Source organism: Mauremys reevesii, linkage group 21, assembly GCF_016161935.1.
Source record: "Mauremys reevesii isolate NIE-2019 linkage group 21, ASM1616193v1, whole genome shotgun sequence".
NCBI lineage: Eukaryota > Metazoa > Chordata > Testudines > Geoemydidae > Mauremys > Mauremys reevesii.
The window spans coordinates 2379673-2406586 of NC_052643.1; the positions used below are offsets into that span (position 1 = coordinate 2379673).

A 26914-nucleotide genomic window follows, 5' to 3' on the forward strand; every position below is an offset into this window, starting at 1 on the left:
CTATTGGTAGAACGAGAGCTGAGCGTGTTTGGAGAAGCATCAGACCATGGCCCGTGCATGTGCTTCAGCAGGGCAAAGGACAGCCTGCTCTATAGTCCTAGTCTACTATAATACACCAGCTCCTTCTAGTACAGCCTGTCAGGGTGACCAGATAGCAAGTGTGAAAACTCAGGACAGGGGGTGGGGGGTAATAGGAGCCCATATAAAAAAAAGCCCCAAATATCAGGACTGTCCCTATAAAATCGGGATATCTGGTCACCCTACTGCCTGTTCAGTTCCACTCCTGCAGTGTCTCTGCTGCCTGGTGTGACGGTGCTGCCCGTGGGAGCCAGCTGAGGTCACTCAATCAGGGTGAACTGCAAACCAAACGGGGCAGACAAACCCCAAAAGCTGGTGGTTATTCCAATACTTAGATTTACCAACCAGCACAAAACAGCTTCTACAGTACCTTACTGGTCACTTAGAAGTCCAAACCACACAGTTCCCTTAAAGTGCCCAGCCTCAGGCCTCTGTCCAGACACACCTGTCAGATATGATGATGATTCCTAAGAATCTTACTTCATCATATAAGAGAAAAGGTTCTTCCAATCCCAAAGGATCAGCCACATACCCAGGTCCAATTATAACTTAGATCTTACCCAAAATACACGCTATAGCCAATTCTTATTAACTAAGCTAAAATTTATTAAAAAAGAAAAGATAGAGAGTGTTGGTTAAAAGATTAATCTACAGACAGACTTGAATTCAATTCTTGAGGTTCAGATACACAGCAGAGATGAGCTTGTAGTTGCCAAAAGTCCTCTTAGAAATAGTCCATAGGTTATAGTCCAAGTTCCATATTCAGGGTGGCTCCAGTCAATGACTGGGGATCTCAATCCTTATGGCTTAAGGTCTCCCCCTCTTGAAACCCAAAGCAGATCTGAGATGAAGCAGGATCGTGTCCCAGGCTTTTCATACATTTCCAGCAGCCTTTCGGCCTGAGAAAACAATAGGCTCAACTCCTTCTCCCAAACATCCTGGCAATTAGCACAGAGTAATTTACCCATTAAACAGTTCAGATACAGGTTAGCACAACCTTCAAAGAGACACATAGACAATAATACTATTTTACTCAAGTATCATTATAAATGTTAATATTCCTTTTTTTTGATCTTTGAATTAAAACTATAGCAATGGACAAGACTTGTTTGCTGCCATCACAAGACCTGAGCAAACATCTCCCCTTCTACCTCTAACAATGCAGACTTGCATTTCAAAGCTCTAGTCATTTACATATCTTCCTAACCCGTCCTTAAGGTTCACCCATGGGTCAGGTCAGTCTATGAGTTAATTAACTCTTTCTGTTCCTGTCATCTTTCAATGAGATATTATATCACAGTCATAACGTCACACCTGGGGCTCCCTATTTTATTTTATTTTTTGATGCTCTATGGGTTGCACTGTGAATCTCAACCATTACCATTACACTGTAACTGTGCCTGTGCCCTGTCTCCCTGGCTACTTTTTTGTGTGCCCAATGAGTCTGCACTTCCCAAAGCCCCATTCTTCCCCGCTGTTCTGTATGGCACAGACCTGTAGGATTGCTTCCCTGTGCTCTGCTTTAACTTAGGCCTGATCTACACCTAAGGCTGACCTAGCTACAACACTCAGGGTTGTGAAAAAAATGTCCGATGTAGATAGGGTGACCTAGTGTCTACATTACCGTGCTACACCCATGTTGGTACAGCTGTAGCACTTACAGTGCAGATATTCCCAAGTAAGAGTGTGATAGCAGCCAGAGGCTCCAGGCAGGGTGGGTGCCGTGCTAGGGTTCTGTCTATGCTACCACATAGAACCTTTTTCTGAAAGTGCAAAGAGAATATGAAAAACAGCTTTGAATGGAAGCCACCTTTCAGGGTTAACTATGGAGTCACTGCCCAAGATTTCATAAGACATGGCTTTCATGTCAGGTTCTCATTGATACACAGCTGATCTGACAGCCAGACATTGCATGGTACGGACCCATGGCCACTGCTGACAAAAATCTCTGTTCAGGAGTGCACGGGGACATGCACATGTGGAGGTGGAGCACCCTATGGACAAAACATCTTGGAGAACTCCAAGTTACTGTACAGGTAAGTAACCTCCCCTTCTTCAAAGTGGGTGGCCAAACTTGGCTCCTCTTGACCAGATCTCACCAGGAGCTTGCTCAGCTGCCATGAAGGTACTTTCCTTCAGACAGGAAGGTCTATAAATGACTGGACTCTGCACCACATGCCCTTCAGCATGTAGAGGGAAGGTTCCCTCTGTGCCACCACAGCAGGAGTGTGGCTAAAGTGTGGCCCATATGACAGCTCGCCAGGCCCTCGCTGGTGCAGAGGGTGCTCGCTCCCTGGGCGCTGGAGTGCTGACTGCTCCCAGCAGGGCAGGAGTAGGGTGACCAGATGTCCCAATTGTATAGGGACAGTCCCGAGTTTTGGGTCTTCTTCTTATATGGGCTCCTATTACCCCCACCCCCATCCTGATTTTCACACTTGCTGTCTGGTCACCCTAGGCTGGAGGAAGTGGCCTGGGCTGTCCCTGCAGCTCTTTAATCAGGTTGTGGCCTCCTAGCCCCAAATAACCTAGACAAGCCAGACTTCACCCAGCATCCTGAGGGGTGCTGCGCCGCGCCTGCCCCTTGCACTGGCCACTGCCACCCTGTGCCCTGCTGCACCCCACAGCTGGAGGCTGCGACATTCCCTGGAGAAGCCCCTCACCCCACCCACTCCCCGTAGAGCCCAGGGGGCAGCTCCGCTCAGCCAGACCAGGGGCCTGCCGCGGCATTTCGGCAGAGAGCGGGGATGGGAATTGGGTGACGCTCCCTCGCCCGGCCCCTTGGGAGGGGGGGAGCCTTGCGGCAGAGAGTGCGGCGCGCCGTTGCGCGACGCTCCTGGGCCCCTTGGTAACGGCGAACGCCGCGGCGGGGGCGGGGAGCGGAGCTCGGCGCTGCTGCCCCGGCCCGGCTCCGGCCTGGTCCAGATCGACTCCGCCCGGTTCCCCCCTCCCCCACCCGACCCTGGGGCCATCGTGCGTGCTGCATCCCAGCCCCCCAGCCCGGGCACAGCGCCTGGCGCCCCCTAGCGGGCGGGGCCCGGGCAGGCTCCGTGGCGAGCTGCTCCCTGCTCCCTGCCCGCCCGCTGCTTGGCGCCCCTCGAGCCGGGCTGGGGCGGGGAGCCAGGCTCGCCCGCTCCCGCCTCTGCCTCCCGCCGCCCCGGCCGCCCACGGGGGTGAGCCCCGTGCCAGGCTCGCCCCAGCTCGCCAATGCCCTTCCCACACTCCTGCCACTGCCGCCCCACTGCCCTGAGCGAGGCTTTCTCCCCATGCCAGGCTCTCTCCAGCGCCATACACAGCTGCCCCTGCCCTACTGACACTGCCTCCCCACTGGGGCGAGCTGGGATCGTGCCCCCTGAGCCGGGCTCGCTCCAGCCGTCCCGCGCCGTTGGAAGCGCCTCTGCAGACGGCAAGGTTGTCCGGTGATTTCGGACATGGCCTCGGAGGCGGTGAAGGTCATAGTGCGCTGCCGGCCCATGAACGAGCGAGAGAAGGCGCTCAGCTGCCAGGCCGTGATCAGCATGGACAGCCCCCGGGGCCAGTGCTTTATCCAGAACCCGGGGGCCACTGACGAGCCCCCGAAGCAGTTCACCTTCGACGGGGCGTACTATGAGAGCCACAACACTGAACAGATCTACAATGAAATTGCCTACCCGCTGGTAGAGGTGAGTGAGGCCAAAAGTGATCTATGAGCCACAGAGAGTCTCCATGGAGAATGGGTGGCTTGGGAGATTGGCAATGGCCGGCAAGGCCTTTCCATCAATTACTGCAGAGTTAAGGGCCGGCCCTAGGTTTTTTGCCACCCCAAGCAATTGCCAAAGCAAAAAAAAAAAAGGGTCCGGAATGCCATCCCTGAAATTGTGCTGACCCAAGCACGTGCTTGGTTTGCTGGTGCCTAGAGCCAGCCCTGGCACAGTTTAAACTTTCATTAAAAAATCCTACAAAGTTTTAATCTTTATGGTTCTGAAGAAAACCCACTGAATGTGACCTCATGCTGCACTGTCTCCTTGATTCATAGATTTGAAAGCCAGAAAGGACCATTGGGATCATCTAGTCTGACCTTCTATATAACAAAAGCCATGAAACTTCCCCAAAATAATTCCTAAAGCAGATTTTTTAGAAAAAAAATCAATCTTGATTTGAAAATTGTCAGCGACCCTTGTAAATTGTTTGATGGTTATTTACTCTCATTGTGAAAAATGTACATCTTATTTCCAATCTGAATTTGTCTAACTTCGACTTCCAGTCATTGGGTTGTATTATATCTTTCTCTGCTAGACTGAACAGCCAATTATAAATATTTGTTCCCTATGTAGGTCATTACAAACTATAACCAATCACCCCTTAACCTTCTCTTTGTTACACTAAATAGATTGAGCTCCTTGCATCTACAGTAGAACCTCAGAGTTACGAACTGACCGGTGAACCCCACACCTCATTTGGAACGAGAAGTATGCAATCAGGCAGCAGCAGAGACAAAAAAAAAAAAAAAAGCAAATACAGAACTGTGTAAACATAAACTTCTAAAAATAAAGTCAACATTAGAGGTCCTTTGCACTCTTCTGACAACTTGCAGCCAAAAGGGCTATCTGGACCCGCTGATCTTAAAATGTCTCTTTAGTAGCTGCTGTTCAACATCCTCCTGAGAGATCTAGTAGTGGAATGGAAAGAGTGTAATAATCATCATATGATGAGACTACATCATCTGTTTTTTCCCAAGTACTGAACAGAAATATTTATTGGTAATTTCTACATTATTATTGATAATTCTACCATTTGAATTTAGCAATGAACGAATACCATGGTCAAGATTCTTTTATGCTTCTAATATACTCAAAAAACTCATTCTAACTTTGCTTAAATATACTTGCCATAGATTTCTCTGTGTGTCCCTTTTCTTAACTTCTGGTTTATATATATATTACTATCAACTTCCCCCTTCTTTAATTTATTATGTATTATTTTTTTCATTTTTTATAGCTGCTTTCACTTCCCCTCTAAACCAAGTCAGTTTTTTAATCAGTACGATCTTCTTCCTTAATTGTCGCTTTGGTGGCATCTAATAAAGTGTTCTTAAACAATTCCAAAATATGATCGATCATATTTTTCTAATTAAATTTTTCCTCCCAGCTGATTTGGCAGATAATTGTTTGCAGCTTTGTGAATGTGGCCCTTTTAAAACACAAAGTATACATATTACTGGTTTGGACTTTATTCTGTTTGCACATTATAAATGTGACCAATTCACGGTCACTTGTACCTAAGCAACCATTAGTTTTTAGTTCTGTGATCAGTCCCTCTTTATCTGTCAAGATGAGGTTTAATACAGAGTCCTCCTGTGTTGATTGCAACACTTTTTGAGTTAGGAAATTGTCATCTATAATATTTAGAAATTCCAAGGATGTTTTAATACTGGCAGCCAGTGGGGATTAGCCACTGGGCCAGTGGGGCCTGTGCCCAGGAGTTCCAGCCAACTGGGGGACCCCCGGAAAATCCGCTGCCACCGGTGGAAGCCCAGAGGCCCAGCTGCCAGCGGGCAGGGCTGGGAAGCCCCCGCACCCTGACCCTTCTTCATGGCAGCAGAACAGGGTGGGGGAAGTCCCCACACACACCCCACCACCCCTCCCCAGCAGCAGCTGCTGGGCACCAGGGCAAGCCACCCCACCCAACCTGCCCTCCAGCAGAAGTGCTAGGTGGGCAGGGCGGGAGAAGCTCCAGTGCCCCAACCCTGGTCCCCCATACCTGGACCCCCACTGCGGCCCTGGGACAGCGAACCACAGCCAGTGGGAGTTGCGATCGGCCTAACCTGCGGATGCAGCAGGTAAACAAACCAGCATGCCCCTGGCGCTTCAGGCCAAAGGTTGCCAATCCCTGCACTACAGTAAACTGAAGAACATTAGCATAGTATTTCTCCTCTGCTCACTCAAAGGCATCTCTGAAGCTGGCAAAGGAGGGGATGACCTCAATCAGCAGGGGTCTGGGAGGGCTTCACAGCAGGGGGCTGAGCAATTCACCAGGGCTTTGCCCTTTTCCTCATTTACAGCTCTTCGCAGCCTCTCTCCCTAACCATGTTTCAGTCTCTGGTGAATTGGCATGTGGTTCATTTTTTTCAAAATCTCTGTTTAGTTATTATTGCCATTGCATCTGGGGAATCTTGCATTCAGTTTTTTTAAAAATCAGTAAATCCGTCACCCAGTGGTGATTCGTAAAGTTATATCTGTTTCATGTCTTGCTGAGATGGGAAGGAAGGAAGGAAGGAAAGGTCACTCCAGGGCCAGCTCTGGTTTTTTTGCTGCCCCAGGCAAAACAAAAAAAACAACCTGGCAGGCCTGCTGGAGCGGCGAACAAAAGGAAAAAAAAAAAACCCTGCGGAGCGGCAAAGGGGAAAAGAAAAAAAAAAAACCTGCGGGGCGGCCAGAGCGTGGGTGCAGGGGGACTCCAAGCCCTGCAGACATGCCCTGGGCAGCAGAGTGCGCACCCCGGCTAGCAGGAAGGAGAGAGAGAGAGCAGGGGGACAGCCAGGGCTTTCTTCAGCAGGGCCCTCACCACGCCGCCTGCCAGGAGGGCTCTGTGCCACTCAGGGAAGGACGCAGGCTGCCCTGCTGGGCTTGCTACAGACCTGGCACCGCTCCCAGCAGGGCGCTCCCCTCCTCCGCACTGCCACCCCCTACAAAAAGAAAAAAGAAAAAAACCTGTGGGGGCGGCCGAAGCAGTGAAGCAAAAAAAAAGGATTGGAGGGAAGCCGCCCCTTGGAATCTGCCGCCCCAAGCACAAGCTTGCTCGGTTGGTGCCTGGAGCCGGCCCTGGGTCACTCCCTCCTTTAGCCAGCTTTGCAAAGGATGAATTTGAGTGAGTAGATGAGAAATAACATTCTTATCATTATTCTAGGATGAAGACTTCCCTTTTAGCCACAATCAGCTGGAGTTCCATTTGTTTCTCCGGTCCTCAGAGTATCTTCTGATCTGCAGCAAAAGTATCCTAATTTTCTATACTATAATCAATGGGCCCTTCCTGTTTTGACCACCTCTGTTCTGTCAGCCCCTGGGGTGTGAGAGAAACCAGTGCATTTATACAGCAGTGAAATATATTTTATTTTATTCTCTTAGTCTATGGCCTGAGCTAGGAAGCTTGTCTTTTGCACCTACTTTTCTTCCGCTTCAGGTTTATTTTTCTGGGTTTTGGATGAGATGTAAAACCAAGTCCTTGGTTTGTAGAGATAAAGATCCCATGGGACTTTCCAGAAGAAATTCAAAATTCCAGCTCAGGTGCTTGTGTTCCATCCACCTACAGATGACATTGCAATTTCTTTGCTCACCCAGCAGTTTCTCGCCTTCCCTATAAAAGCACTGTTAGGTGATAGAATAGAATCTTAGTAGCTTGATTCAAAACATGTGAAAGACGAAGATAATGGCTATTATCTTTATTTTTTTCTTGAATTTTCCAGGGTGTTACTGAGGGCTACAATGGCACCATTTTTGCCTATGGCCAGACTGGCAGTGGGAAGTCATTTACCATGCAGGGCATTATGGACCCTCCCACACAGAAAGGCATAATTCCCAGAGCATTTGAACACGTTTTTGAAAGCGTACAGGTATGTAGTGACATGAAATGGCTGCTGTAGCAGGGACTGTAGTCCAGATCCTCAAAGCTATTTAGGTACCTAATTCTCATTGATTTCAATAGGAGTTATGTGCCTAAATATCTTTGAGGATCTGGGTCTATATGTTATAAGCTATTTATTAATAGGTTTTCTACAGTATTCACTGCCATAGTATCTGAGCCCCACAAACATTAATGAATTTATCCACACAACCCTATGGCAAGGTAAGGAAGTATTATCCCCCATTTTACAGATGGGGAAACTGAGGCACAGAGCGGGCACATGACTTCCCAAGATCACACAGGAAGGCTGTCACTGAGCCAGGATAGAACTCTGATCTCTTGAGTTCCTCCTCAGTGCTTTAGCCACATTCTTCCCACCCCAAATTATCAGTAGGGTAGCAGGAGACCTCCTGTCAACTTGCCAAGAACTTCACATGATGAGTACATGAGCACTGAATGCAGTTCTGGTTGGCTGAGTGTGTATGATTCAGTAATGGGCATATGTAGAGTCCAACAGAGTCCTTGAGATTTGGGACTCAGGTGCTGTTTATAGCTCTACCACATTTACTGTGTGACTTCTGGCAAATTGGTGTTTCTCTCTCAGCCTCAGTTTCCATATCAGTAAACCAGGATAATGCCTAAATCTTAGGAAGTTGTGAGGCTTAAATCATTAATGTTTATAAAGTGCTATGAAGCCCTCTGCTGAAGGGTGCTAGAAAAGGACAAGATACTTTTACTCCAAGCTGAATGTTCTCGATGCTGTGTATTTACCAGTGTAAACGAGCCCCTCACACTAGGTCTACACTTCTCAGTGTCTATGTATTGTATGGCAGGAGTTTACAATCTGAAAGGTCCCATATAATGTGAACTAAATAGTTAATCTGCAGACTAAGTATTTTCAAAAAAGCCAAGGGGGGTTAGGCACCCAACTGTCATTGACAGTCAATTGGAGTTTAGGTATCTAACTCCCTTAAGCACTTTTGAAAAACTTCCCCTAAAATCCCATCTCTTGTTTTTGTACAGTGTGCTGAAAACACCAAATTCTTGGTGAGAGTCTCTTACCTGGAGATCTACAATGAAGACATAAGAGATTTGCTAGGAGCCGACACCAAGCAAAAGTTGGAGGTGAGGAGATCATAAAGTAATTATGGCTAAATGAGGATATGCTTTAATTTGCTCTGACTGCTATCAGGCATGCCTAATAGAAATGCGGGAGAACCCAGCAGAAACTTTTTGCAGAAACTGAAACATGAAGCATTTGGGATGTGACAAAAACTGTTCTTATTATGTTTAGTGAGTTTTATCTACAGTCTGGTCCCATTCCCCCAAATCTCATACTTTCCTTTATTGTGTGAGACCCAGTTTGAATACACTCTTGTACATGAAAGTAGAGTGTGCTTCAAATCAATGTTGAAAGTTATCATCAATGTGTTTTTACCCTGACAAAAGGTTAGACTCAGCTGCTCTCCGCAATTGATTTCAAAGTTCTTTATTCTTGATGGTGGCTATTAGAATATGCAACTCACAAGACCAAACTTACTTCTGTTATTTTACGTAGGTATTTGAATTTAACTGAACACGTACAAAAGAATGCCTGTGACTGGTTCCTGCCACCTTTGGCATCAATTTAAAATGCAATACAAAAATAATTACAAAACCACACACACACACTCTCTCTCTCTTGTGGGATCTGAGCCCAGGCCCTGGAAGGGGTGTGTGCATGCATGCATGCATTTTCCTTTTTTAAAGGGGACGCTTTAGGTGGAGCCCTGGCCGGTAGCCACTGGACTTGACCAGAGCCATGGTGGAGTGGCAACTCCTGGTCCTGGGGTTAAAAAATAGCTCTGTAGAACTGACCTTATTATCATTTGTCACTCCACCAATTTTTGTGTGCAAACTTTACCAGCAGTGACATTTTCTTCCAGTTCATTGATAAAGATATTGAGTAGCATTGGACCAAGAACAGATCCCTGTGGAGCCCCACTAGAAAGGCTCCAATTGCGTGATGAGTCCCCATTTAGAAGAGCTTGTTGAGGTCTATCAATTAGCCAGTATGCATAAGGGCTGCAGGACTGGACCCAAGGTCCTAACTTTGGGCTAGGAGGTGGGAATCTGCCTCAACTTTACAGGGAGACATGAAAGGAGTTAGGATGCTGAAAGTGGACACATGGAAAGAAGGGGTCAGGAGAGAGGATACACAAGATCATAGGGAAGGGGAAAGATGTAATGAAAACAGAGATGTAAGAATGAGAGGGATTGTGCAAACCCTTAAAGTGAGGCTGAATTGCTCAACTTAGAAGGAGAGGGGAGCCAGAGAAGGGATTTGTAGGGGCCTGGAAGAACATTAGGTTATGTCTAGTTAGGAATATAGGACACCTAACTGGATGGACCATTGATCTTGTCCAATGTGGCAAGTCCTATCTTACAGTGTCCAGTTCCAGATGCTTCAGAGGAAAGTGCAAGAGGTCCCCAGTGGACCATTATAGAATAGCCTGCACATAGGGGAAGTTTCTTCCTGATGCCCATAAGTTAGTGTCTGGTTCATGCACTGAAGCAGGAGGGTTTCTGTCCCTTATCCATTTTTAATCTTATCTAATGTGACTGTGGATGATCTTCTTATCTTTAAAAATGGCTGATCCTTTATTGACAGGATACTGCAGAGGTACAACTCCCCATTGGAATGCATGGGAAAGGCAGGAAGTTTCAAAGATGTAGTACAGTAAAATTAATACAATTAATTCTTTTGATTGTTGTTTTACAGTAGCTTTGCAAATCTCTGCCCTTCCCATGCATTCTTGTGGGGAGCTGCATGTCTTCTCTTCTAATTTACATGCCAGCAAGATTGTCAGTATAAGGAAAACCAAGGTACTAGCACCATCTGCTGCACAGAAATGTTGAAACTGTGACAGAACTTTAGCATGTGCCTGGCCCTATAGGGGTGAAATCCCTGGTGGGTCCCTATTTCCTCCCTCTGCAGAGAGTGTGTGTGTGTTTAGGGAGAAATAGGGTTCAGTATTTTAGAAAGAGCCTCCTGCACATTCCTGCTTTTTGTTCCACATCAATAATGACATTGGTTTCCATGATGACTGCTGTTGGCACAGGCAGGACAGTGCTTGGGCAGAACTGTTTCCACGGTAACACACGCTGGTGACAGCTTCTGGCTGTAGCTGCTTTAACAGAATAATTAAGTGAGTCAGTGTCCTGTGGAGACCCAAAGCCTAGGCAGATCTTCTGCCCCCTGCAGCCCTACATGTTTCTCCTCTGAGATCCCATTAGTATTATTAATTGTATTTGTTTCCTTTTAATGTTGGTGACTCCTGGCCACCCCTGCACCCCAGGGACTCACAGTCACTTGCCATGAAATAAAGCCCTGCAGAGAACAGGCCTCACTGAGCTCTGCTTGGAAGACATCACACTCAGTTGAAGTGCAGTGTCAAGTGAGTGGAATGTCCTATTCCCCTAGTAGGCTAAGTACAGCTTCCTCCCATGCAAAGCAGTGCCATTCCTTCAGCCGATCAGAGATGGGCATTGGTGAGGACTTCGCCAGGGACTAAGCTTCCACAGCACTCCTAACTTTAGCCATCCCAGTCACCTGATATATCACAGTTAAAAGCTATAGTATAGATCAGGGGTCAGCAACCTTTGGAAGTGCTGCGCCGAGTCTTCATTTATTCTCTCTAATTTAAGGTTTTGCGTGCCGGTAATACATTGTAACGTTTTTGGAAGGTCTCTTTCTATAAGTCTATAATATATATAACTAAACTATTGTTGTATGTAAACTGAATAAGGTTTTAAAATGTTTAAGAAACTTCACTTAAAATTAAATTAAAATGCAGAGCCCCCCGGACCGGTGGCCAGGACCCAGATAATGTGAGTGCCATTGAAAATCAGCTGGCGTGCCGTCTTCGGCACACGTGCCATAGGTTGCCTACCCCTGGTATAGATTGACCTAACCCTGATCCTGTAACTCGGTTACCCAGGCAGCCCAAGGCTTTAGCTTGGTTAGGGAACATGGCTAAGGTCCTACCTACACTACAATTTTTAACTCTCTCATAACCTGATTCTGTTCTATTCTAGATAGGTTCTTATGGTGCATTTATCACAGTAGTGTCAGAGTGCTTTCCAGCAGTGCATTAAGCAAGGTGACTAACATCTGTCACATATCTGAAATCACATCAGGATAACCATGTTGTAGCTTGGTCCCCCGACTCAGTTATTTTGTGGTGTAGATAGGGTCCTAGTTGTCAGTTCAAATGATGATGGCCATAACTGTTTGCAAATGATTTCAAATACATTTAAAAGCCCCAATGAGAATGGAGCCTAAGTGGTGTTTGTGATCCTAGTGGGCTATTCTGATCACTTTTTCCTGTGATGGATTTGATGGATCACGCAAGGCTATAAAAGAAAAAACATGTACTTTAGTAACATCTTTTATGAAAAGTTCCCTCTGCGGGAATTTTAGTTGCTGGGAGGATTCTATTAGAGATTTAATGTATTGGGGATATCTCTCTCCAGAACAGGACTTTGGAGTCACCAAAGAAAAACTGACACCCAGATTTTATACTTGTCCTGAGCATGATGGGCAGGATTTTGAGAGTTTAATCAATGCCGTGTAGATGCCCATGTGGTGTAGAGGGATCAGTAAAACACGTAATATCAGTATCCCTCACTATTGTGTCTCAGGGTTTGTCTACATATGTCAGGGTTCCCTCCCTACTCTGAACTTTGGGGTACAGATGTGGGGACCCACATGAAAGACCCCCTTACGCTTATTTCTAGCAGCTTAGGTTTAAAAACTTCCCCAAGGCACAAATCCCTTCCTTGTCCTTGGACGGTATTGCTGCCACCACCAAGTGAGTTAGACAAAGATTCAGGAAAAGGATCACTTGGAGTTCCTATTTCCCCAAAATATCCCCCCAAGCCCCTTCACCCCCTTTCCGGGGAGGCTTGACAATAATATACCAACCAATAGGTTAACCAGGTGAGCACAGTCCAGACCCTTGGGTTTTTAGGACACTAAAAACCAATCAAGTTCTTAAAAGAAGAACTTTATAATAAAGAAAAAAGTAAAAGAAGCACCTCTGTAAAATCAGAATGGAAGGTAATTTTACAAGGTAATAAGATTTAAAACACAGAGGATTCCCTTCTAGGCTCAACTTCAAAGTTACAAAAGCAGGAATAAACCTCCTCTTAGAATAGGGAAAAGTCACAAGCCAAAACAAAAGATAATCTAATGCATTTCCTTGCTATTACTTACAATTTTTGTAATCTTAGATGCTTATTTCAGGTAAGGTTTTAGGAGATTTTTTTTTCCTTCCCTGGTCCTTCTCTGTCGAGAGAGAAATACAAAGAGAACCCAAACAAAACCTCCCCGCAGATTTGAAAGTATCTTCTTTCCTTATTGTTCCTTTTGGTCAGGTGCCAACCAGGTTATTTGAGCTTCTTAACCCCTTACAGGTAATGGAGGATTTTATGCTACCCTTAGCTGTATGTTTATGACAACATACCACTTAAGTCGATGTAAGCTATGTTGTTTAGGGTGTGAACACCCGAGCAACATAAGTTACATTGACTTAAAGCTGTGTGTACGCTTTGCTATGTCACCATGAGACACTCTCCCAACAACATAGCTTCTGCCTCTCATTGTGGTGGAGTAATTTTGTTGATGGGAAAGTACTTTCCTGTCAACGTAATGCATCTTTACCAGATGTGCTACATCAGCACCGCTGCAGCACGGTAGTGAAGACAAGCCCTCAAACTCTTGATGTAGTCAACTCCCTATAACCAGAGACACGAGCCATTTGCTGTGGCAGATGAAAACCTTGACATATCTTCTTAATGTTTGAAGTTGAAGACGCAGCTATGGGGCAGCTCAGAGTAGGGAGCAGGGCACCATGTGACACTGGAGATGCCTGAGCTAAGCAACAAACTCTTGACTTTAGTTCCTGTTGCATATAGTCTGTTTCCTGGTTACTGCCAAATAGAGCTGCCTGCTACATTACAGCTGTGTAATGGGGTGGGGCAAAGCCTAATTATTGAGCACCTACTGAGCACGGTGCAACCTCCAAGTTGGTGGGAGATGTGGGTGCTCAGCAGGTGCACAGCACCCCTCAGGAGTTGCTTCAGAGTGCTGTTCTGTAGCTGGCAATGAGATTTTTGCTGTAGTGTCCCATTATGCACATAACTGCTTTTTCCTCTTTTCATATGCAAAGCGTGTGCAGTCCTCGGGCTCCTGGAAAGTTTCCAGAGTGGTCTCTGGAGTTTCAGAGTCTAGTGGTCCTACTGTAACCTGTGTTCATGGATCCATAGATTTTAAGGCCAGAAGGGACCGTTCCGATCATTGTGTTGTGCTCTTCCTGCTTGCAGCTGAAGGAGCACCCAGAGAAGGGGGTGTATGTGAAAGGACTCTCCCTGCACACCGTGCACAGCGTGGCCCAGTGCGAGCGCATCATGGAGACGGGTTGGAGAAACCGAGCAGTGGGCTACACCCTGATGAACAAGGATTCTTCCCGCTCCCACTCCATCTTCACCATCAACATGGAGATCTATGCTGTAGGTAGGTGCCAGATTCCTGGGTCAGGCCTTTGGGAGACTGAGCATAGAACCAGCCTGTGCAATCTGGTGGATAATCCCAGAATAAAAACTGGTGCTTGAATACAGCTGAGCAAATCGTTGATTTTTCTGTTCTATTGCTGAACCACAGTATCTGTGGGGAAAAAATCGGTTTGTTTCTAAATGAAACTGAATGGTTTTTTTGAGTTTTTTTCACCAAAACAAAAACTGAAAACATTCCATGTGGGTCCAAATTAAATGTTTTGAATGTCTGTTCAAATGGACATTTTCAAAATGTTTTGTTTTGATTTTTTCTAAGGTATTTTGACCTTTTCAAAAATGTTGTTGTCTGGTTTTTTTGGCCAAAACAATTTGTTAAATTTGACCAACATTTGCAAACGGTTTCAGAGCCCTTGAAAAATGCATTTTTCAGTGACTGTATTATTTGCTGAAAATTTTCCCAGTTCTAGTCTTGAATGATTTTAGGTCTAGAATGAGAGCTGTGCCTTGGCACCAACATTCACTACAATGCAAAGTGACTGAGTATTTTTTAAATGTCTTTTCCCTTGCTCACCTGTGGAGGGAGGGGGACAAGTGTCCTACACATTGTTTGGGAGCATATTTCCCTCTGTTTTTCTTCTAAAATCCTTATTTGATGCTGTTGAGAGCTGCTGGCCTGACAGCCCTGGTGCCTGAAGGCCACACTTGCACTTGGAATTCATAGATTGTAAAGCTGGAAGGAGCCATTATTCTCATAGAATCAGAATCATAGAAATGTAGAGTTGGACAGGACCTGGAGAGGTCATCAAGTCCAGCCCCCTATCCTGAGGCAAGACCAAAAAAACCTAGACTATCCCTGACAGGTGTTTGTCCAACCTATTCTTAAAAAGCTCCCATGATGGGGATTCCACAATCTGCCTTGGAAGCCTGTTCCAGTACTTAACTATCCTTATAGTTAGAAAGTTTTTCCTAATATCTAATCTAATCTCCTTTGCTGCAGATTAATCTAATTACTTCTTGTCCTGCCTTCACTGGACATGGAGAAGGAGAGGTTACTTACCTTTCTGTAACTTGAGTTCTTCAAGATGTTTTGTCCTTATGAGTGCTCCACTGCAGTACGCATGCACACCTCTAACTAGTCTGACCTCCTGCTTAACACTGGCCAGAGAACTTCACCCAGTTCTTCCTGCACTGAACCTACGAACTTTTGATTGAACTACAGCATATCTTTTAGACAGATACCTAATCTCAGTTAAAAGATCCCAGGGAAAGAGAATCCCTAGGTAGTCTAATCCAGTGGCGAATTACTTTCACTGTCCAAAATTTGTGCATTTTATTTCCGGTTTGGATTTTCCTGACTTCTGCTTCTAGCCACTGGACTTTCTTTACTCAATAAAGTATGGCTAGAAACAGGGCAAGTTGCCCCTAGATATCACCATGCCAGTGTGTCTCAACCTGACACACCTGAAGGGCCACCTTTAGGAGTGAGAGAGGAGTTCAGTCTCCCATGCTCCATTCAGTCCTTGGCCTCTGCTGAGTGCTAATAGTCTGGTTTTATTTCCTTCATCTGTTCTCCATTCATGGGAAATTTGCACAATGTCTTCCAACTGTAATTGCAGATGCTGCTGATAGTCCCTCATTTCCATGTATAAAGAATTTACTCACCAAACATTTACTGAAAATGGGGGAATGAGGAGTGACCCTCAGAATAACCCAATTAGCTGATCACGTGGGTGTTAACCGTGCCTTGATTTGCTGAACCAGATCCTGCTTCACCAACTTCTATAATATGGGACCCTCAAATCCTGACGTTAGCCTAAGAATCAAAAGTAAATGCTTACTCTCCTCTCGTGTTCCAGATAGGGCTTGGGTTGCAGTCTAAGTTGGAATTATTTGTCTTGTTTAGAGGCTTTCAAAAAGTGGTACCTCTGTTTTTGCAGCCCAAAGTAACAGGGTGAGAATGGCTTGTCATTTAATTAACTTATTAGGGAAGCCCCCTGCATTCCATGGCAAGCTGGGCCTAAATTCTGTTTCAGTGTCTCTGGATTTTGCAGTGCTGTAGTGCAGCAGACTGGAAATTCTGCATCCGTTTCATTTACATTTGAGATTGGACGTTTTTACTGGCTTTAACATGACAGTCATAATCCAAACAGTATAGTGGCCTCTGCTGTTTATTTTGAAATTAAATTACATTTGTTTTACACTTTGCTCATGTTTTCAGTTTTTATGCCTCAAGATTTGTTATTGGCGATCCAGAGCAGCATAGTAGAAGATGGAGGAGAGAGGAGGGTGAAATATGATATTTTGGCAGCTGTATATTGGACAGTCTGAGTTTGGGGCAATTGGGGAGGTGTAGGAGCAAATTTGGGATTGTGGAATAAGCACATTAGCTGGATGTTTCTACTTAAATGACCGTCAGTCAAATAGTTAACAAAGTTGATATTTAAACTGTCATCTTTAGGTTTCAGATTGGACCCCCATTAAGATGAATGGGGAAGATCAAGCTGTCTGCAGTCTTGGGAAGAAACACAGCATCACTTACTTATAGTTCATATTTTTAAGATTCCCTTCACAACCATGAGATCTACAAAGACTTTTTAATGCACGTTTAGATTCCAGAGTGAAAATATGCAGCAAATAGTAGATTCTGTGGCTGCAGATTTATGAAATACACAGGTCCCTTCCCATTAGTCCAGTGTTTCTCAAACTGGGGTCGCCGCTTGTGTAGGAAAAGCCCCTGGAGGGCCGGGCCAGTTTGTTTACCTGTCCCGTCCGCAGGTCCGGCCGATTGCGGCTCCCACTGGCCACGGTTTGCCGCTGCAGGCCAATGGGAGCTGCTGGAAGCGGCGCAGGCCGAGGGACTTACTGGCAGCCCCCATTGGCCTGCAGCGGCAAACCGTGGCCAGTGGGAGCCGCAATCGGCCGGACCTGTGGACATGACAGGTAAACAAACTGGCCCAGCCCTCCAGGGGCTTTCCCTACACAAGCGGCGACCCCAGTTTGAGAAACACTGCATTAGTCCTCTCTGAGCCTTCAAAGGAATGGTGCTTTCCCCCTTGATTTGGTGGGAGGGAAGAAGTTTTAGACTTGTCTCATGCTTCTGCTGCCAGAATTAGTTGATGGACTAGAAGAGAATTAGACAGTGACAGCCTGGCTTTCCAACCTGCTTGCAGGCATTTTAGCAAGAGTCTGGGGACTTGTTACACCAGGGAAACTAACCCAGTAGTTGTATTGATTGAAACAAACAAGCTCCTTGGGTACAATTACTGGCAGGAGCCAAAACAACTACTTAAATTTTAATTGCCAGTTGCTACTTACAAACCCCCACTCTTCAGAGAGTCCATTTGCCCCAGGGCTCAGAAAGGACAGTCAGAAGGGGTGGCACTATATTCAAACTCCACCTATTTTCCCCAGTTTCACCCACAATCCCTGAGCTGCCAGATGTTTCTGCCAGAATGATCAGTGATGAAATAGCTAGCAGTGCTTTATGTCATAATCATTAGGGTTCAGTGTCAACACTCCACTGTGATGAATAGGCAGTTAACTTCTTGGAGCTGTTGTTTCTGTCTGTCTAACTGAGAACTCAGCTTTCACAGAGTGCATCAGTTTATGCTTTGTTGACATTTGGAAGGTTTTCTTCACAGCCTTAATGGCTAGAGACTAATTTTTTGAAATGAAAGTTTAGATTTTGCAGATATTGATGGGGCCATCACAGTAGTGCTGACCCTGTCGAACCCTTGATGCACTCCATTGTCAGCCTCATGCTGTTCTAGCAGCTTGTGGCCAGTTTTACTCTTAAACCTGGGTTTGTGATGGCTGGGAATAGCAGGGAAAGGGATGTTTGAAATGAAGGATGATCCAGCACTTAGGGTGGTAACCTGGCACATGGGAGACCTGGATTCAATTGTCTGCTCCGTCACAGACTTCTTATGTGGCCTTGGACAGGTCATTTAGTCTCTCTGGACCACAGTTCCCCATCTGTACAGTGGGATACTAGCCCTGCTCAGCTTCATGGTGGTGAGAATGAATCCATGAAAAATCATGAGGTGCTGAGATACTGTGATAATAGGGGCTACATTATCTACCATAGGTAGAGTTTGCAAAGTCTGACTTCCTAGCCTACTTTTTATTCACTGGAGAATCACCCTCCTTTTGTTTTATTTTCCTTAGTTCATTGAATGAGCATTTGCTACTTAGCTAGCACCTCAGATGCTGACTGGCAGAATGGGGCTTAGGAGGACTAAGACAGTTGTTTTCCACCTAGTGAGTTACTTGAAAAAGAGACAAATGCGTACCTTTAAAAACACCTTCCTTCTGGCTCAGAGTGCTCTGTATGCTCCCGAGAGTGGGGTAATTTATGGAGGTGCTGAGAGTCAAATGGTTCAATACACCCCGAATGAATCCGAGCACATTGGAGTTCTGGGGTGAAATTCTGGCCCACTGAAGTCTTTGGGGCCAGGTTTTCACCCTGACCTTTATCCTTCAGTCCCTAGTTAGCAGAGGTGGGCAGCATTCCCGCGCCCTGGATGGGGAAGGAGTGGCTCACATTGGAGAGAAATCCCCCTGGCCAGACTGGCAACAAAGCTGATAGGTTCTGCAGGGAACTGCTTGCAGCTTTTCTCAGTCAAGAGGATAGTCCTAGAGTTTAAGGCCAGAAAAGATCACCAGATCATCTACTCTGACCTGTATATCACAGGCCCTCAACACCACTTGGCACCAGCACACTAAACCCATCATCTGAAATTACACCAAATTATTACAGCCCACAGGAGACTAGCCTGTTCTATGCCACAGGTGTAGATTACACGGGACTGAGCTGCACCAGTGCCTGAGGCCCCACAATGGCAGGGAAATGATTAAGTGAGAGAGACCCACTCAGCTCAGGGGCTTCTTAATTAACAGAGACTTGCCCAGTGTTCAGACTTTCTGGGCAATTTGCAACTTGTGCAGTTTCAGCTTCTTTTGATCTTCACTCTACTTATTTTTGCCGACTTTTCTGTCCCTATTTCCCTTACCCAAAATAAGCAAACAGAAAATAACAAACTGATAACCACTTTGTTCTCCAGCCAGCACATTTAAAACTCACTTAAAATCACTACCAGCATTTCAAATCAATCAGCTGTGCACAGATCCTGCTTGATTTCGCCACCGTGACAGTTTCGGTCACAGAGACTCCCCCTTGAGACCCCACCTGATGTGCTGAGACTTCCTCTGAGCCCGTTTTCCTGCCAGCTTGGGACTTCAGTACGCTGTCTTGTTGAGCCAGACACACTAGCCTCCTGCAAACACAGACCCAGGTCTGAACCAAGTCCTCCAAATAGCTGCAGACTTAACTGAAAACAGCTTAAGAAGTGCTTCTGTCTCTAGCACCCATACATCGAGCTCCCATTGGGATCCTAAATCCATTTTACTCTGTATAAAGCTTATACAGGGTAAACTCATAAATTGTCCACCCTCTATTACACTGTTAGAGAGATATGCTCAGCTGTTTGCTCCCCCAGGAATTACTTACTTACTCTGGGTTAATTTATAAGCAAAAGTGATTCTTTTAAATAGAAAAAGTAGGATTTAAGTGGTTCCAAGTAATAACAGACAGAACAAAGTAAGTTACCAAACAAAATAAAACAAAAACACGCAAGTCTAAGCCTAAGACATTAAGAAACTGCTTACAGATAAATCTCACACTCAGAGATGTTCCAATAAGCTTCTTTCACAGACTAGACTCCTTTCTAGTCTGGGCCCAATCCTTTCCCCTGGTACAGTTCTTGTTCCAGCTCAGGTGGTAGCTAAGGAATTTCTCATGACTGCAGCCCCTTTGTTCTGTTCCACCCCCCTTATATAGCTTTGGCACAAGGCGGGAATCTTTTGTCTCTTTGGGTCCCCAGCCATCCTTCTAAATGGAAAAGCATCAGGTTTAAGATGGATTCCAGTACCAGGTGACATGGTCACATGTCTTGGGAGACCCCAAGCCTTCATTGTTCCTGGCCTGACTCACAGGAAGGCTTGCAAGTAAGCAGAGCTATTTACAACCAATTGTTCTAGTTGATGGGAGCCATCAGATTCCAAACCACCATTAATGGCCCACACTTTGCATACTTACAATAGGACCTCAGAGTTATGTTTCATATTTCTAGTTTCAGATACAAGAATGATACATTTATACAAACTGGATGACCACACTCAGTAGATTATAAGCTTTGTAATGATACTTACAAGAGACCTTTTACATGAAGCATATTCCAGCTACATTATATTCACACTCATTAGCATTTTTTCATAAAATCATATGGAGTGCAACGTCACAGTCACCTCAGAGTCCTGGCCCACCCTGTCCACTATCCCACCTCTAGCTATGGACATTGCTGCTGAAGCTTTAGAGGAAGGTGATCCCTCCCCTCCAAAAAAAAAAAAATAAAAAAATACAGAATACATGGGCGTGGGGGGAGGAATTCCTTCCTGAGCCCATTACACTTAGCATTATTGTGGGGTGAAAGGTAGGAAGGAAATGTTACAGAGGGGAGGGTCACTTCCTGGTCCCTGGTAAACAAGGTGTTAACTTCAGCTTAGCTCTTGGCTTCCTCATGCAGTGGTACTCAGGGGGAGAGCTGTAAATTGGTTGCTTAGGAGGGAAAGGGGGCAGAATCCTTTTAGGAAGGTCAGGCTCAAGGGACTGGGCTGAATCCCAATCTGGGGAGTTTTCTTGTTTTCTGCTTATACTTTCCATTGTCCGTTGAGGAGGAGCAGACTTTGACAGTGCACGTCTCTCCTCCTGCTGAGTCATTTCACCAGCTTCTAAGCAGTGAAACTTGAACCTTGGAGAGTGTTTGCAGCCCCCCTTGGGATGCCAGGAACCCACATGGTGACGTCTTGATAGTGCTTGTTTCCCTGGTGAGGGGCACTTCCTGTGTCTGTGCACCACAGGCAGCCCTATGAGCATCACCATACACTGAGGCAGCTTTGATTCAGGCCTAGAGAGAAGCTGTAGGCTGGAAATTGAACTAAATATTGCTTCCAGGCTTCTTGGTTCCCCCAAGCCTTTCCCGGTAGTCCACTTGAACGGATCCTTCTCTCTGGCCATTCACATCCTCTGCTGCTTGTACTGCCCATGTGTTTCTTCCAGCCATGCTGAATTCCTACCCCATTGACTCTTGACTCTCATTTCCATTCTCCCTTATCTCCACCCCTTTAACTTCTCTCTCCCTGCCTGGCATTGATCATTTAACTCCATGAAACATCCTGGGGGACATAGTTTGTATGAAAGAACCTGTACAAGGTAAGAGTCCCAATCCTGCACGGTGCTGAGTGTCTTCTGCAAAATTCTGTGTACCCTCATCTTCCATTGAAGCCTATGGGAGGTGAGAGTGCTCACGGGATCAGAACCTAAAGCGGTTCAAGAAGTTTTGCTGTGTATTCTGGGAACCAGGGCCCTGATTCAGCAAAATAGGTAAGCACATGATTTCAATGGGACTCAAGCCTGTGTTAGAAGTTATGCATGAGTATATGTGCTCTTCTGAATCGGGGCCTATGTGCATATGAAGTCTAGGGCCCAAATTGATATGTAATGCCTAAGGGCAAGAGGCCTGGTCCTTGTCTGGTGAAGTTGCTTCTTCTTAAAAGAACCCAATCCCACATTGTTTTCTTGCAGATGAGAGAGGGCAGGATCACCTGAGGGCTGCAAAACTCAACCTGGTGGATCTGGCTGGAAGCGAGAGGCAGTCCAAAACCGGAGCCACAGGGGAGCGTCTCAAAGAAGCCACCAAAATTAACCTCTCTCTCTCAGCTCTGGGCAATGTCATCTCAGCCCTGGTAGATGGCAGGTGCAAACACATCCCCTATCGAGACTCAAAGCTGACCCGGTTGCTGCAGGACTCCCTTGGAGGAAACACCAAGACCCTCATGGTGGCCTGCCTGTCTCCTGCTGATAACAACTACGACGAGAGCCTCAGCACTTTGCGCTACGCCAACCGGGCAAAGAACATCAAGAACAAGCCCCGTATCAATGAGGATCCCAAAGATGCTCTGCTGAGGGAGTATCAGGAGGAGATCAGGAAGCTGAAGGCCATTTTGGCTGAACAGATGAACACAAATAACTTGTCAGGTATGATGCCCTTGAACTGCTCCAGAGTTGCTTTATCATTGGCCAGAAAATTACACCTTAAATATACAGAGTGCACATTGGCATTTCTCCCCAACCTCCCTTCTGCCTATTGGGGAAGGCTCTCTTCAGCCCAACACCAGCAGCTTTGGCCTTTGAGTTGGGTGGGAGGGATAGGGGTAAGGATGGGAGCAGTCTGTTTTCAGATGGGGGGAGACTTTAGGGAGGGGAGCAGCCTCTAGGACCCATCCTCCATACTGCTGGATAGGAGCAGCCTTTCATGTAGGGGCTAAGACTCTATGGCCTTTCTTCCTTCCCCTGCCCCAGCCAGAACCAACCTTCAAGAGAGCAGGCAATGTCCATGCCCGCTTTGCCTCCCTACTGTTGATCCTCCCCTCCTGGGCCTGAGGTTATGTTAGGTGGCCACATTAAGTGGTACTCCTGCCTTTTCTCTCTGAGGATAAGTAAGGGAAGGGAGCTGCATAGGGGCTATGAAGCTTGAGAAGCACAAGTTCACAAGATCACTGCTCCATTTAACCAGACATCTTGCTTGCATCCCGTAGCTTTAGGCTTGGGTGAAGAGGCAGCATTCTCCAGCCGTTAGAGCAGAGGACTAGACATCAAGACTCTTAGGTTCTGTTCTCAGCTCTGATGCTAATTCTCTGTCTAGGGCAAGTTGCATAATATTTGTGTGCCTCAATATCCCCATCTGTAAAATGGGGGTGTAGTGAGGCGGCCTGGCTCCCGACCGCCCCAGAGAGAGAGGAACCAGAACAGCCACCTCAGTGGGCGGAGCCGCCTCAGTGGGCGGAGCCACCGCCGCCTGTTCCCGCCCCGGAAGTCAAGGGGCGGGACAGGAAGTATAACAGCCCGGCCTCAACCCTCAGTTAGAGCCCAGCGGCCGGAGAGGACGGACGCTCCTGTTCAGGCTCCTGACTGGCCGAGCCTGCCCAGAGCCAGGTACCCGGACGCGGACGGACCAAGCCTCCCTCAAGCAAGGTACCCGGACGCGGACGGACCAAGCCTCCCTCGAGCCAGGTACCCCGAGGTGGACTGGCCGAGCCTGCCCCGAGCCCGGTACCCCGATGAGCTGCCCGAGCGTTCCCGTGACCCGAGTCCAGAGGAGCAGCCCGACTTAGACCGCTTTCAGCACACCGAGGAGCCCATGATATGGGACCCCGCTGCCGAACCCAGCGACGAGCAGGTACCCGAGGAGGGGGAGATGGAATGCAGCCCGGGGGTAGCTGAACCCTGTCCGGCTGAGGGCACTGACGTGCCCATGTCAGTGTGTTGCGGCCAGGATCCCCACTGACTGCAGCGGATCCACGCCGCTGTTAGGGCCCCGGGCTGGGACACAGTGGAGTGGGTGGGCCTGTGTCCCCCCTGCCACCCCACTCACGGGTGGCAGCCTCCCCCTCCTACCAGCGTTCAGGCAGAGAAGCCTGCACTTACCTGGGCTTCCTGAACTGCTGTCACAGCTCAGTTCCTGCTACAAGGACCTGAGCCTTGAGCTATTGTTTGTTGCCCCGCCCTGACTGAGGGCCTGGGCCTCCTGAGACTGATGCCGCTGCTTAGCTCCTGCTACAAGGACCTGAGCCTTGAACTATAGTTTATTGCCCCACCCTGGGGCTTACTGACTATTGTGGCTTAGTTCCTGCTACAAGGACCTGAGCCTTGAACTATAGTTTATTGCCCCACCCTGGGGCTTACTGACTATTGTGGCTTAGTTCCTGCTACAAGGACCTGAGCCTTGAACTATAGTTTATTGCCCCACCCTGGGGCTTACTGACTATTGTTGCTTAGTTCCTGCTACAAGGTCCTGAGCCTTGGACTATTGTGTGTTGCCCCACCCTGACCTAGGGCTGGGCTTACTGACTCTTGTGGCTCAGCTCCTGAGACAAGGACCTGAGCCCCTGGGACTATTGTTTGTTGCCCCACCCTGACCTAGGGCTGGGGATTACTGAACTATTATTATTGCTCAGTCCCTGATGCAAGGACCTGAGCCCTGAACTGTTATTGCTCAACTCCTGACGCAAGGACCTGAGCCCTGAACTGTTGTTGCTCAGCTCTTGACGCAAGGACCTGAGCCCTGAACTGTTATTGCTCCGCTCCTGATGCAAGGACCTGAGCCCTGAGCTATTATTGTTGCTCAGCTCCTGCTGTAAGGAGCTGAGCCTAGAACGGCTGTGTTTGGTGCCCCGCCCTGATTAAGGGCCGGGGCTTAGCTTGTTAACTTTGTGTTACTACTCAGCTTGCAGGGGACCTGAGCTCCCTGGATTCTTGGGTGCTGCCCCGCCCTGAGCTAGGGCTTGGGGCTTACGGCCTCGGTAACTGCTCAGCTCCGGCTGCCAGGACCGGAGCCTAGACCTAGTGTCTGCTGTCCCGCCCTGACTGAGGGCTGGGACTCATTGTAGGAACTGTGTGCCTTCTGTTCCGCCCCTGCTTGAGGGGCAGAACCCCAAAACCCTTCAGAACCCGGAGACTGATAGGGGCCGAGTAGTGAGGCGGCCTGGCTCCCGACGGCCCCTGAGAGGGCACGGCCCCAACCTCGGACTATTACACGGGGTGAGAATGATCCCCCTCCCTGAGTGAATAGCTAGATGAAAACCAGGGACAGGAAGACTCCAATTAGCACTGTATTCCAAGCATCTCTCACTCTTGCATTTACTGCCATAACCCTTTCACATCACTGCAGACCTGTACTGCTCTCAGAAATGTGATCCAGTGTCCAGGGAACAATGTCTTTCTGTGTTGAAGGGTTTAGAGTGTCCTACGCGGTAAACTACTTCCCACTGCCAGTCTGGCCACAGGCAAAGATCATACCATTGTAGCCCTCAGTTACATCCTGGAAAATAATAGTAATAATATCTAGACTAGACTAGAATTATCTTCAGCCTTTTACATACTTGGAACCAAGCTGTTTAAAACTCTGTCCTTCCACACAGCAGTGACTTTCTCTCAGGTGCAGCCCCAGCACAGAGCATTCTCTATCAGTGTGGACTGTATCCTATTAGCACATTTTAAAGGAATGTCTAGGCCAGAGGTCTCAAACATGCAGCCCGTGGGCCACATGCGGCCCCAAGGTTATTTTCTGAAGCCCGCGAGGTCCTCGCAGCCCCCCCCCCCCGCCGCCCTCCCTCAGCATTCAGCTAGAGCGGCTCCGGCCCGACGCGCACCGGGGGCAGGGTAGGCTCCCTGCCTGCCTGCCCTGCCCCCACGCCACTCCGGGAAGCGGAAGGAATGTGAGGGAAGAGAGGTGCAGGGGGGGGGTGTTGATGTTGCTTCAGGCACCGCCCCCAGCAGCCCCCATTGGCTGCAGTTCCCCATTCCTGGCCCTTGCTCCCCCACGTTCCAGCCGCTTCCTGGAGCGGAGCAGCATGGGGGCAGGGCAGGCAGGCAAGGAGCCTGCCCTGCCCCCCTGGTGCGTGCCGGGCCAGAGCCCACTCCCCGAGCCCCTCCTGCAGTCGAACCCCCTGCCCTGAGCCCCTTGCCGCACCCTGCACCCTGACCCCCTGACACACCCCTCCTGCACCCCAACCCACTGCCCTGAGCCCCCTGCTGCACCGTGCACCCGACCCACTGCCCTGAGCCCCCTGCTGCACCCCTCCTGCACCCCGATCCCCTGCCCTGACCCCCGCCACACCCCTCACCCCTCCTGCACCCTAACCCACTGCCCTGAGCCCCCTGCTGCACCCCGATCCCTGCCCTGACCCCCTGCCGCACCCCTCACCCCTCCTGCATCCCACACCCCAACCCACTGCCCTGAGCCCCTGCCACACCCCATGCCCCTCCTGTACCCCCTGGGGGCAGGGAGGGGCAGAGTTGGAGTGGGGTTTCGGAGAAGGGGTTGGAATGGAGGCAGGGAAGGGGTGGGAAGAGGTGAGGCAGAGGCGGGGCCTCATGGAAGGGGTGGAGTGGGGGCGGGGCCGAGGACAGCTCGGGGGAGGTGTCAGTAATGCAGCCCTCGGGCCAATGTACTAATCCTCATGTGGCCCTCGTGGTCATTTGAGTTTGAGACCCCTGGTCTAGGCTGACACATTCCCTATCATCTGTTAGCCTCTTTCTGTTGGTTAGTTGCCAAATGATCTGTGGACAGTCCTCTGTTGTATGTGTGAGTAATCTTTCTCCTTTCCTTAGGTCTGTTACCTGCTGAGACTGCTCAGCTGGAAGTGAAGCCAGCTCTCCTACCTGAACCCCAGCCAGATGTCGAGGCAGAGAAGCAGCTGATCAGAGAAGTAAGCCAGGGAGCGTGACCCCCAAGTTACTTCCTGCTGGGGGTTGTCCACTTTTACAATCCTCAGCACAACTGTAGTGCAAGGGGAACTGTGTGACCTTGGTACACCTCTCCCCACGCACCTCAATCTTTGGTCTTGTACCATAGACAAAACCTGTGTTGTTGGAGACCATGTTACAATACCACTGTTTCCCAACATTGTTTCATTTTGCTTTGGAGATGGGATGGAACTGGGTTCCCAGCTTGGGTCAATTTGCATTGTAGAAGTGCCTTAGCTTTCAGCACTCCCTGCCATTCTAGTGTGGAATCTCCTGTCAGCAAGGGGCTCGGCGAATCTGATCTGACCAACTATTGGGCCA

The 26914-nt window shown here is 48.0% G+C and overlaps 1 protein-coding gene across 2 annotated transcripts; it reads left to right on the forward strand.

The window, feature by feature from the left end:
- Positions 1-3265: 3265 nt before the first annotated feature.
- Positions 3266-26631, forward strand: LOC120387923 (kinesin-like protein KIF17). 2 transcript variants are annotated; one of them, XM_039509325.1, is made up of 5 exons: positions 3266-3737; positions 8698-8799; positions 14041-14230; positions 21872-22324; positions 26459-26631. In XM_039509325.1, the coding sequence occupies exons 1-5, from the start codon at positions 3507-3509 to the stop codon at positions 26572-26574; spliced, it is 1092 nt and encodes a 363-aa protein (XP_039365259.1). In that variant the 5' UTR covers positions 3266-3506; the 3' UTR covers positions 26575-26631. The 2 variants fall into 2 exon arrangements, with proteins under 2 accessions (XP_039365259.1, XP_039365260.1); XM_039509326.1 differs by lacking the exon at positions 26459-26631 and adding an exon at positions 22992-23094.
- The last annotated feature ends 283 nt before the right edge of the window (positions 26632-26914 follow it).